Here is a 12,774-nt window from a genome sequence, read left to right as displayed (position 1 = left end):
TGCTGAGTTGTAAGAATTCTGTATATTATGGGAAGTGGGGACTTACCAGATATGGTATGCAAGTAGTTTTCTTCAATTCTGTTGTCTTTTTACTTTCTGGAAATGCCCTTTGATGTAGAAATGTTATTGATTTTTTTTTTAAAGATTTAATTAATTTATTTGACAGAGTGAGATAGCACAGGTAGGCAGAGCGGCAGGCGAGTGGCAGGCAGAAGGAGAGGGAGAAGCGGGCTCTCCGTGGAGCAGGGAGCCTGACGCAGGGCTTGATCGCAGGACCCTGGGATCATGACCTGAGCTGAAGGCAGACGCTTAACCGACTGAGCCACCCAGGTGCCCCTGAAAATGTTCTTTTATTTTGCTGAGGTTAATTTATCCATTTTTTTCTAGTATATGTGCTTTTGGTGTCATATCTAAGAACCCATTGCTAAATCCAAACTCATGAATATTTTCTTGTTTTCTTCTAAGAGTTTTAGGGCTCTTACACTTAGTTCTTTGATCCACTCTGAGTTAATTTTTGTATATGATTTGAGGGTAGGGTTGCAGCTTCATTCTTTGCTGTGGACGTCAGTTGTCCCAGCACTATTTGTTGAAAAGACTGCTTTTTAAACTCCACTGAATGGTCTTGGCACCGCTGTTCAGATCAGGTGACAGTAGACGTATGGGTTTATTTCTGAATGCTCAGTGGTGTTTCTTTGGTGTATATGTTTATACTTACACCAGTACCCTGTCTTGATTACTGTTGGTTTTTAGTAAGTTTTGAAATTGGGAAGTGTAATTTTCTAACTTTGCTATTCTTTTTAAAGATTGTTTTTGCTATTTGGAGCCCCTTGTGATTCCATATAAATCTTAGAATCAGTTTGCCAGTTTCTACAAAGAACCAGCTGGGCTTGAGATAGGGATTGTGGTGAATCTGTAGATTACTTTAGTTAGAACAGCCATCTTTACAATAGTAAGTCTTTTCAATTTATTAACATGGGATGCGTTCCAATTTATTTATTTATTTATAAAAATTTATTATTTATTTGACAGAGATCACAAGTAGGCAGAGAGGCAGGCAGAGAGAGATGAAGGGAAGCTGGCTTGCTGCGGAGCAGAGAGCCCGATGCGGGGCTCGATCCCAGGACCCTGGGATCATGACCTGAGCTGAAGGCAGAGGTTTCATGAGGCTTCACTGAGCCACCCAGGCGCCCCTCCAATCTATTTAGATCTTCAGTTTTCTTTCAACAGTCATTCGTAGTTTTCAATGTGTGCATTTTGTACCTCTTAAGTTTATTCCTGAATGTTTTATTGTTTTTGATGGTCTTTTTTTTTTTAATTGAAAAAAGTTTTTAGTATGTTGTGAATCATCTTACTATGGTAGTCTTTAAGGGAAGTGGTATGATTTTTTTTTTCATTTTTAAAAATTTCTTCTCAGTGTTCCAGAATTCATTGTTTATGCACCACACCCAGTGCTCCATACAATGCGTGCCTCCATAAGGCTCACCCAATTTCCCACTTCCCGCCCCTTCAAAACCCTCAAATTGTTTTTCAGAGTCCACAGTCTCTCATGGTTCGTCTCCCCCCTCCAATTTTCCCCACCTCCCTTCTCCTCTCCATCTCCCCATGTCCTCTGTGTGTTATTTCTTATGCTCCACAAATAAGCGAAACCATATGATAATTGACTCTCTCTCCTTGACTTATTTCACTCAGCATAATCTCCTCCAGTCCTGTCCATGTTGCTACAAAAGTTGGGTATTCATCCTTTCGGATGGAGGCATCATACTCCATAGTGTATAAGGACCACATCTTCCTTATCCATTCGTCCGTTGAAGGGCATCTTGGTTCTTTCCACAGTTTGGTGACCATGGCCATTGCTGCTATGAACCTTGGGGTAGAGATGGCCCTTCTTTAAACTACATCTGTATCTTTGGGGTAAATAGCCAGTAGTGCAATTGCAGGGTCATAAGGAAGCTCTATTTTTAATTTCTTGAGGAAGCTCCACACTGTTTTCCAAAGTGGCTGCACCAACTTGGATTCCCACCAACATTGTAATAGGGTTCCTCTTTCTCCACATCCTCTCCAACACATGTTGTTTATTGTCTCGTTAATTTTGGCTATTCTAACTGGTATAAGGTGGTATCTTAATGTGGTTTTGATTTGAATCTCCCTGATGACTAGTGATGGTGAACATTTTTTCATGTGTCTGTTAGCCATTTGTATGTCTTCTTTGCAGAAGTGTCTGTTCAGGTCTTCTGCCCATTTTTTGACATGATTATCTGTTCTGTGTGTGTTGAGTTTGAGAAGTTCTTTATAGTTTTTGATGTTCTAAATGTATTTTTAATTCTGTTTTCCAATTGATTGTCACAAGTATATAGAAATTTGTTTTTGTATATTGGTGTTGTAACTTGCACCCTTGCTTAATTCCTTTATTCTAACAGATTTTTAGTAGATTTCTTAGAATTCTCCCTATGCAAGATCATCTGTGATTAGAGATAGCTTTCTTCCTTTCCAATTCGGTTGCCTTTTCTTTTTCTTGAATAGCTGCCCTCACTAGAATTTTCAGTATAGTGTGGAATAGATGTTGCAAGAACAGAGAATCCTGATTTGTTCCTGGTCTTGTTGGGACAGTGTTCAGTCTTTCATCATTATGTATGATGTTAGCTCTGGGTTTTTCATAGATACCCTTTACCAGGTTGAAGAAGGTTGCTTCTTTCCCTAATTTGTTGAGTGTTTTTATCAAGAAGGGATGTTGGAGTTTATCAGATGTTTTCTGCTGCAATTGAGATGCTCATGTTTGGGGTTTTTAAAATTTTATTTTGTAGATATGGAATATCACATTCATTTGTTTTTGGATGTTAAAACCAGCCTCAGATTCCAGGTATAAATTGTACTTGGTCATGGCATATGATCCTTTGTACATGTTGCTAGATTCAGTTTGCTGTGATATTGTTGAGGATTATTGTGTTCATATTCAAAAGAGATACTGGGGGCGCCTGGGTGGCTCAGTGGGTTAAGCCGCTGCCTTCGGCTCAGGTCATGATCTCAGGGTCCTGGGATCGAGTCCCGCATCAGGCTCTCTGCTCAGCAGGGAGCCTGCTTCCTCCTCTCTCTCTCTGCCTGCCTGTAATCTCTCTCTGTCAAATAAATAAATAAAATCTTAAAAAAAAAAGAGAGAGATACTGGTTTCTAGTTTTGCATTTTTTATGATGTCTTTTCTGATTTTGGTATCAGATAATACTGGCATTATCAAGTGGCTGGGAATGGTCCAGCCTTGTATTTCTTGGAGGGTTTTGAGAAGGATTGATACTATTTTTTAAATATTTGATACATTTCAGTAGTGAAGGTATCTTAGCCTTTTCTTTGTAGGTGGTTAGTGTTTTGATGCTCAGTTCAGTTTCTTTATTTGTTACAGGTCCCATGATCCTGTTTCTTCTTGAGTCAGTTTGATAGTTTGTGTCTTTTTAAGAGTTTGTCTATTTCATCTAAGTTGTCTAATTTATGGGCCTGCAGTTGTTTATAGTTTTCCTCTTCTTCAAGTAAACTCACATATTTTCTTTCCATTATCCTGTTCTCTTCTTCTGAGACTCTAATTAGATATAGATCAAACCTCTTTTTATCTTCCTTATGTCATAACTGTACTTCCCTATTTTTTATCTCTTTATACTACATTCTGGGTGTTTCTTCACTTCTCCTTTCAATTCATAGATTCTTTCTTTACCTGTGTCTAATCTGCTAATTTATTTGTTCATTGAGTTTTCTGTTTCAGTAGTCATATATTTTTTTTATTTATCAAAGTTCTGTTTGGTTCATTTCCACATCTGCTTGGTACTTTTTTTTTTTTTTTTTAAGATTTTATTTATTTATTTGACAGAGAGAGATCACAAGTAGACAGAGAGGCAGGTAGAGAGATGTAGAGGGAAGCAGGCTCCCCGCTGAGCAAAGAACCTGATGCGGGACTCGATCCCAGGACCCTGAGATCATGACCTGAGCCGAAGGCAGCGGCTTAACCCACTGAGCCACCCAGGCGCCCACTGCTTGGTACTTTTGATAGTTCCTTGTTGTTGGCCCAATTTTAAATGTCATCTTTTATTCTTTAAGCAATTAGTGAAGTTATTTTATATTCTTTATCTGATATCAGATACATAGCACCTTAGAGGTAAAAAAATTCCTTGTTAATTTGGGTGATTCATCAGTGCTGTATTGTCTGCTTACGTTTTTAACAGTTGATTTTGAGCTCGTATTGTTTGCTCTTTAGTTTGTGGGACCCCTGGGGACCTAAATGGGGGATGCCTTCCTCCAGAGAAGATTCTTGGCTTAAGGGAGAAATCTCAGTTTGGACCCGTGTACTCTGTGGCTTTTTTCTGGAAACAGTGCTTCCACTGATAGCTGCCTGTAGAACAGCTCAGCCTTCTCATTTGCTTCTTGCTGGAAACCCTAGTTTGGCTCTTTCAGGGCGACTGCTAAGAAGAAGGGATTGAGTGAGTGTTTCTCTTACCTCCTACAAGCCCCACAGTGCACTGAAAGATATGTTAACAGGGATTTAGTTGTTTTATAGTAGGGCCCTTGGAAGTCCTCCATACCCCCTGAAAGTGTCATTCTCTTTAGTATGGGCATATCATGGTCATGTCTTTGGGTGTTGTTTTTAATTTGTTACTGTTAAAAATAATGTTGACAATTTTGTACTCCCAATTCTAGTGCACCTAGGCATATCTGAAGGTAGATTACTGGAAATGAAATTGATGAATTGACTGATAGATTCTGTCAGTTTTACCCTTTCAAAAAGATTTTGCCAATTTTATGTTCCTTCTTGCAAAGTTGAGGGCCCTTTTCCCCCATGCCCCCCAAAACACTATATTAATCAGTATTTGGAATTTTATTTTAATTTTCTAAGATTCTAATTTCAACCACTTTTTTTTTGTTTTTGTTTTTGTTTTTTATTTATTTGAAAGAGACACAGTGAGAGAGGGAACACAAGCAGGGAGAGTGGGAGAGGGAGAAGCAGGCTTCCCGCTGAGCAGAGACCCCGATGCGGGGCTCAATCCAGGACCCTGGGATCATGACCTGAGCCGAAGGCAGACACTTAATGACTGAGCCACCCAGGCACCCCTATTCTCAACCATTTGTATTGTGAGATATAGCACATACAGAAAAGTGCACAGAAAAAAATGTACAGCCCAATTTGTCACAAAGCAGACTTTTGATGGAATTACCAGTTAGGTCTGGATGTGGAACCCTGGCAGCCAGACACAATCCCTGTTGTTTCCCTGTCACTTACTCCTCTTTCTTTCTCCCCCCACATTAACTATTTTGTTGGTTTATATTCTTTTTTTTTAAAGATTTTATTTATTGATTGACAGAGAAAGAGAGATCCCAAATAGGCAGAGCAGCAGGCAGAGATGGAGAGGGAAGCAGGCTCCCTGCCGAGCAGACAGCCCGACGTAGGGCTTGATCCCAGGACCCTGAGATCATGACCTGAGCCAAAGGCAGAGGCTTAATCCACTGACCCACCCAGGCGCCCCTGTTGGTTTATATTCTTATAGTTTGGTTTGTTTTGGTTTTGAACTATATATATGGAATCCATTTTTTTTTTTTAAGGTTTTATTATTTGGCATACAGAGATCACAAGTAGGCAGAGAGGCAGGCAGAGAGAGAGAGGGAAGCAGGCTCTCCGCTGAGCAGAGAGCCGGATGCGGGGCTCCATTCCTGGACCCTGAGATCATGACCTGAGCTGAAGGCAGAGGCTTAACCCACTGAGCCACCCAAGTGCCCCAGAATCTGTTCTTTTTTTTTTTTTTTTAAAGATTTTATTTATTTATTTGACAGAGAGAGATCACAAGTAGGCAGAGAGGCAGGCAGAGAGAGGAGGAAGCAGGCTCCCTGCTGAGCAGAGAGCCCGATGTGGGACTCGATCCCAGGACCCTGAGATCATGACCTGAGCCGAAGGCAGCGGCTTAACCCACTGAGCCACCCAGGCGCCCTGTTGTTTTTTTTAAGAAGAAAAAACTCTATACTGTTTATGAGATTGTCACGTTATTGCATGCATTTCCATACATGCATTGCTTTACAGCAGTCCATTGAACGGATGTACCACAATTTATCCATTCACTGTTGATGGACATTTGGGTTGTTCCCTGTTTCGGGCTGTTACGAATAAAGCTGCTGTAAACATTCTTACGCAGATACCTTGCTGAACATGTCACACATTTCTCTTGGAAATATTCCCAGGAGTGGAATTTTTGGGCCAGAGATATTGACTTGAGGAGACATTGCGAAACAGTTGCCTACTTCTATTCCCTGCGACTGGCTAGAGTTGCTCCCATTGCTCCTCATCCTCTCTACCACTTGCTTGTGGGTCTTGTAAATTTTAAGTCATTCTGGTGACTATAGTGTTGGCTTTATTTTATTTATTTGTCAGAGACGGACTGTGAGAGCACAAGCAGGGAAGGGGCAGACAGGGAGAAGCAGGCGCCTTGCTGAGCAAGGAGACCAATGTGGGACTCAGTCCCAGAACCCCGGGATCATGACCTGAGCCGAAGACAGACACTTAACTGCCTGAGCCACCCACGTGTCCCTGCAATTGATTTTTTATCTGACTTTATATGTGTCAACCTGCTAAACTCAGTGATTTTGTTTTCTTAAAAGATTTTTATTTATTTGAGAGAGAAAGCATTGGCGGGGCACAGCGGGAGAGGAAGTGTACTCGCCATTGAGTGGGGAGCCCGATGCAGGACCTGAGCCAAAGTCCGCCTCTTAACCGACAGAGCCACGCAGGTGCCCTAAACTCACTGATTCTGACTAGTCACTTACAGCTTTTGGATTTTCATCGTATGGAATCATACTGTCTACAAATTTGGTTTTTTGCTTTCTGATCCTTAGGCCTTTTACTTATTTTGTTGTGCTTAACTGCATCTAGTTTGTTTGTGACGGTGGGAATTCCCCCACTGTACCACTAAGTACATTGTGTGTACTAAGTACATTGTGTGTTCTAGGTTTTTTGGGGGGGGGTATTTATTTTTTAAATAAATAAGTTAAAAACTAAGGATGTTCCATTCTATTCCTAATTCGTTAAAAGTTTTTCTCAGCAGCAGATTGTTGAATTTTATCAATGCTTTTTCTATTTTTATTAGATGATTATAGGACTTGTCTATTTTCTGTTAATGTGGTTAATGGTACAATTTTTACAGTAATTTATTACTTTTATATATTTGGTTTGCTAGTATTTTGTTTAGGGTTTCTTCTGCATATATGTTTATGAGTGATGTGAGTTTTTTGTAATGTCTTTGTTAGGCCTTGGTATCAAGGGTATGCCTGCCTCATAAAACATTTGAAGAATATTTGCTCATTTTCTGGTTCTCTGTTAGAGGTGAAGTAAGAATTACATTATTTTTTCCTTACATGTTTTGTAGAACCACAGGTAAAACCATCTGGGCCGATCATTGTCTTTGAAGAAAAATTTTAAATTGGGATCTCAGTTTCAGATTTTCTTCTTCTTTTGTCAATTTTAGTAGCATTTCTTTCTAGAAATTTGTCTCATCTAAAATTTTCAAAATTTTTGCATATAGTTTTTTGATTATATTCTTTTAATGTTCTATAAGATCTGAAAATGCTCTTTTATTCCTGATGTCTTCTGTTTTCTTTTTTTAATCCATACTACAAAGAGTTTATCATTTTTGTTCTATAAAGATTAACATAGGATCCTTTACTATACTGAGTGATTCTTTCCTATTTTGGTAATTTCTGCATTGTTTTCCTTTCTTCTTTGGATTATTTGTTCTTATAACTTCTGATGTGCTTATCTAATTAAGTTTTAGACTTTTTTCTAAAATGTGTATTTAACACTATTTTTTTTTTGTAAACCTTTTTTTAGCTTCATTCCACAAGCTCTGTTTTCAACACCATTCATGTAAAATATATGCTCTGATTACTATTAAGATTTCTCCTTTGACCACGTAAGTATTTAGAAGGAATTAATTACCAAACACATGGAGATTCTCATTATCTTTTTTGTATGGATTACTAGCAACATTGCATTATGGTGAGAGAACACACAGTCCATATGGTCCTTTGGAAATTCGTTAAGATTGGCTTTTGATCCTTTGAAATGTATTATGATTTGGTTTTATAGATCAATTTATTTGAAAAATGCTTCTGTGCATACTTTAAAAAAAGAAGGTGTCTTCTTAAATTGTTGGGTGTAGTGTTTTATAACTTCCCATGAGGTCAGGTTAATTGTGTTCAGATCTTCTATCACCGTATTTTACTGTCTGCTTCGTTCAAAAGAAGGATGTTTTGAAGTTTTTTTACATAATAATTGTGGAATTTTTGTTATTTGTTTTGAGGCTATATTGTAAGGTGCCTTAAAATTGTTACACTTTTCCTGGTAAATCAAAATTTTCATTTTCAAGTGTCATTTATAATTTTTACTGTGTTTATGTCTGGTATTACCTTAAGTTTCCTTTGTGTGATACTAGTGTAACGTCTGTAGGTTCTTTTGGTTAGCAGTTGCCCTGCGTATCTTTTCTATTCTTTTGTTTTTAGTCTTTGTCTTTGCATTTATGGTTTGGTTTTCTATCCTTTCTGCTGTTTTGTGAACGTATACTTGGGTGTAATCCTTTACCACCTGTTGTGGTAGGTTTCTCGTCCTCTCCTCTTTTAGAATCTTTTGGGTAATTTTTTTAATCATTCCATTTCCTCACTCTGTTGGAATCTACAGTCTTTTGCTTTTTTCTTAGTAGTTATCCTAACCTTTGCAGCAAGTAGTAGACTTACAAAAGTCTAATGTCTAGTACCTTCACTCTCTTTTTGGATGGTGCAAAATTCTCAGAGTATGTTTTACTCTCATCTTGACTTAAATCCTGTTGCTGTGTATTCTGTTGTTTTAAACTCAAGGAGATGTTATTACATAGGGTCAGTGTTCTTTGACCCACAGTTGCTTCTCTTGGGTTGCTTTTCATCCTGCCCTGCGTCCTGGAGCTTGTATCTGGAATGATCTTGTTGTCTGAAGGTAACCTTTAACGTTTCCTTTGTGCTGTTCTGCTGGTGACTCATTCTTAAGTGTTTGGTGATGTGTATAACTGATTGTGTTTCTTTGGAGTCATTCTTCAGTCTGTGGCTTGATGTCTTTCCTCAGTTTTGGAATATATTTGGCCTTCACATCTTCAGATGTGATTTCTGCCCATTTCCTTGGTATTTTCCAGCTGTCTTACTTTCCATGCCTCATTCTGGATATTTTTTACTTGGACCTGTCTTCCGTTGTAGCAAGTCTCTTGAGTTTTGTCTAATCTGTTAAAACTATCTCTTGCATTCTTAATAATTGGTTTTTGTATTTTTTCAGCTCTAAAATTTACATATGGTTCATTTTTATATCTTCTAGCTTTCCTCTCAAGTTCTTTTTTTTTTAAAGATTTTATTTATTTTATTTGACAGACAGAGATTACAAGTAAACATAGAGGCAGGCAGAGAGAGAGAGATAGGAGGAAGCAGGTTCCCTGCTGAGCAGAGAGCCCGATGCGGGGCTCGATCCCAGGACCCTGGGACCATGACCCGAGCCGAAGGCAGAGGCTTTAACCCACTGAGCCACCCAGGCACCCCTGCTTTCCTCTCAAGTTCTTGATTTTGTCTTTCATCCTTTGGACAGAGCAGCAGGTCTGTCTGGCACCTCTAGTGGCTGCATCCGTGTATGCCTCTGCTGGCCTGGGCCTGGGGTTTCCTGGAGGTGTTCACCTGGATAATTTAACTTGTTTGTCAATCACTACATTTTATAATTATTTTAGAAATAATGCAAGGCTTAGGATAATGTCTTCTTTCAGAGAGGTTCTTGGGTTTGTTTCCGCTGGGGGCCAGGGAAACCCTGGCAAGTTAGGGTCCTCTGACCCCAGGTTTCGTGAGCGATCTCTTTGAAGCAGGGCTGCAGGTCCCAGAAGGCTGCCATCCTGTGGCTCCCACCTCCGAATGGATCTAGCCCTTGACGCCTTGGTGCCGGTCGTCTGTGATTGCTGCCGGTCCCGAGCTTCCACGCTGGTATTAGGACAGTGTTCCGCAGGCACTTCCTCTTTGGGAATTCGGATCTGTTCGTCTTTTCTGGCTTGCCTTATTTTCTACTTTTTAAAAACGCTTATCTCTTTAATTCGTTTGGACTGAATTTTTTGTATGTTTTGTGAAATAACCTGATTTCGTAGCCAAATGAACCAAGTATAGAAGAGGTTTTGTAGGCCCCAAAAAAGCCATCATCCGGCCTGCGGTGCCCCGCATGGTTGTGCGCAGGGAACTGGATGTTTTCGCGCGGTGGGACTCAGACAGAAGGCGAGACTGATCATTCAGCACATGACGTTGAGGCCAGTGACAGCCTGTAAGGCCCATTTCCTTTTTTATGATTATTTTTGTGAAAGTGAGAGCTATTCAGTCTAAAAAACTCAGATAATAATGTGAGACATCAAAGGGTGGCGGGGTAAATGCCCCAGACTATGCGGAGGTGATGCTTTCCGGAACCTACGTGTCTGCCATGTAGGTGGGCACACACGGCCTCACGAGTTGGGTCCCCAAAGCACGCTGTGTGTGGTTTGCGCCAGCGGCCCTGGCAGACATGGTTGTAGGCTGGTGCGAGTTTGTGGTCCAGCCCAGTGTTGAGAGCCACAGTGCCTGGGTTTGAACCCAGCCTTGCTGTCACAGGTCTTGCTGAGCGGGCCAGTTGTGGGTCACTCTGGGGGTGAAGGGCGTTCACGCCGAGCCTGGCAGCCCTCCGCCCGCAGCATCGTTCATGCTGGTGGTGTGACCTTTGCAGGCCGCGCTGTGCGTGTGTGGAACAGACCTGGCTCAGCACCGTCAGGCTGTCTAGCACCCCAGCGGCCCAGGTAGCAGACTTCCAAGCTGGCAAACCGGCTGCCTTGCTGAAGACAAGCCTGCGTCCTGGTGTTCGGAGTCGGGCTCCGCATGCTACCTGCAGTGAGGGCGGGGCGGGCTGGCCTGGGGCTTCCTCACTTAACCCCAGACCTGCAGCCGATTTCTGGACCGTGCCAGGGTCTGGGTGCTGGGTGCGTGTGGTGGGGGTACGGGCCCGGTGCTGACCTCCCCATCCCGCCGCAGGTTCAGCAGTACCGGGTGGCCATGACCGCGAAGGACTGCTCCATCATGATCGCGCTCTCCCCCTGCCTGCAGGACACAAGGTGAGCTGCCTGCTGCGTCCCGCGCTCGTGTCCCTGCGGTTACAGCACCCTGGCAGGCCACTTGTGCTGCCAGGCTGATGTCTGTGGGCTCTGTGACACCTCGTAACCCACCATGGCTTGCTAACTCCTGCTGCTCTCTTGAAGCTTGTGATTTGGTTGGAAAGACATTTCCCGAGAATATCTTAAGATTGTCCTGTTAGAGATTACTATCGTTTTCTAAGAAAATACCAAAGACTTAGAAGCAGCTTGGATCCTGTGGCACAAATTACTTTTTCTCAAGGTGCCGTGTGCTGATTGATGCTTGGAGGCCTGAGAAGCTGCATATCCCCCACGAGGTCCTGATACACCGGCCTTCGCGGCCCTTCCAGGCCTGTGGGACCGCACGTTCCCTGTCGAGCTTCCTGTTGGCAGCAGTGCTCCCGGGACGTTGTTCTCTTTGTCCAGTCCCCTCCTCTGCCTTTTTTTAGGAAGTCAGGATGAGCATGATAATCTTCTCTTGCTAATTAGACAGCATCTTCAGCACTGATGCGCAGAGTGCCAAACCCAGTGTTTGTGGAATGTTCCACATTCTTCTGACTTGTGTTCCCGGGTCAAGATGACCTTATCGTTGGCTGCCGGCCACCCATTTCTCAGATGCTTTTGAACTAAACATTCCCAGGACTGCTACTCCCTGGCGGGCATGGAGCGGACAGGAAACGAGGAGGGATGTTCCTAGGGTGTAGCTGAAATCCGAAAAGGTGGTTCTGTTTAGACGAGGACCCCTGGGATCCCGGGAGGATGTGGCTGCAGTGCGCGTTCACTGGACTGAGCCACCTTGTCTGATGACAGAAGCATGCGGCTGTCACCCGCTGCCCTTCCTCAAATAGGCACGCACTCAGGAATGTGCGGGAATGTGCAGGGCGGGCTGGCTGGTTGGCAGACGCGGGCGGGCGGGGACGCCGGTCCCAGGAGTCCCGGGGCGCAGCGCAGGAGCGTTTTGGCACTGGAGCTGCGCCCTGGGCTCCCCGGAACTTGTGCTGGACACACAGACAGAGGCAGCCCTTGTACCAGGCGATGCCTGTCTGTGTGCGTGTCACCTTGTCAGGTGCCGGCTTGGTCGTGGGAAACCTGCTGGGGGCCCGAGAGGTGCTGTCCGGGCCCCGCTGCCTGGAGCTCAGGCCTTGGAAGCGGGACCTTCTGCCGTTTGGGAGGGAGTAGCTTCGGCCCAGCAGCTGAGCCACGGCTCCCTTTTCCCGACAGAGGGTATTTCGGGACAGGAGTTAAGCGAGAGTCTCGGCCTTGCTGAGCTGTCAGAGCGGGAGTGTGCTCATTGGTCTTCCCTCCCAGGCAGGAGCTTTGAAATTCGTGTTGTTTTGGGATGTTTTCTAAAGCTTCGAGAGTAGTAAGTGTGGGAAACTAGAATTTCTCTTGGGCTAAACTGAGCTCTTATATATTTAGCCATTGCTGGATGCAGAATATTACCGAGCACTCGGAGAGCTGAGTGGGGTGGATGGCACCACGATTTGAGTACAAAATTCAGAATTAGCCTCAGAGTGGTTGGTTTTAATATAAATAATTGTTCATTTTCTGTTATAAGCACGACTACTTCTGATGTTTAGAAAAACCCACAAAACTAAGCCTTAGAAACAAAACA

At 42.8% G+C, this 12,774-nt stretch overlaps 1 protein-coding gene across 9 annotated transcripts in view; it reads left to right on the top strand.

The window, feature by feature from the left end:
* IPPK (inositol-pentakisphosphate 2-kinase) overlaps positions 1-12,774 on the top strand; it is a 46,833-nt gene that overhangs the window by 32,449 nt on the left and 1,610 nt on the right. For 5 of the 9 annotated variants that reach the window (XM_032307083.1, XM_032307082.1, XM_032307086.1 and 2 more), the window contains one exon: positions 11,062-11,141. In XM_032307083.1, coding sequence (XP_032162974.1) covers positions 11,062-11,141 — 80 coding nt within the window. Of the gene's footprint in view, positions 1-6,621; positions 7,496-10,157; positions 10,196-11,061; positions 11,142-11,421; positions 12,523-12,774 lie in introns of those variants that run through there. The other 4 variants (XR_004277362.1, XM_032307087.1, XM_032307090.1 and 1 more) reach the window with 4 other exon arrangements.

The sequence above is a fragment of the Mustela erminea genome, chromosome 12, assembly GCF_009829155.1.
Source record: "Mustela erminea isolate mMusErm1 chromosome 12, mMusErm1.Pri, whole genome shotgun sequence".
NCBI lineage: Eukaryota > Metazoa > Chordata > Mammalia > Carnivora > Mustelidae > Mustela > Mustela erminea.
Note: the sequence above shows the minus strand (reverse complement) of the source record. Positions and strands in the feature narration are given on the sequence as shown.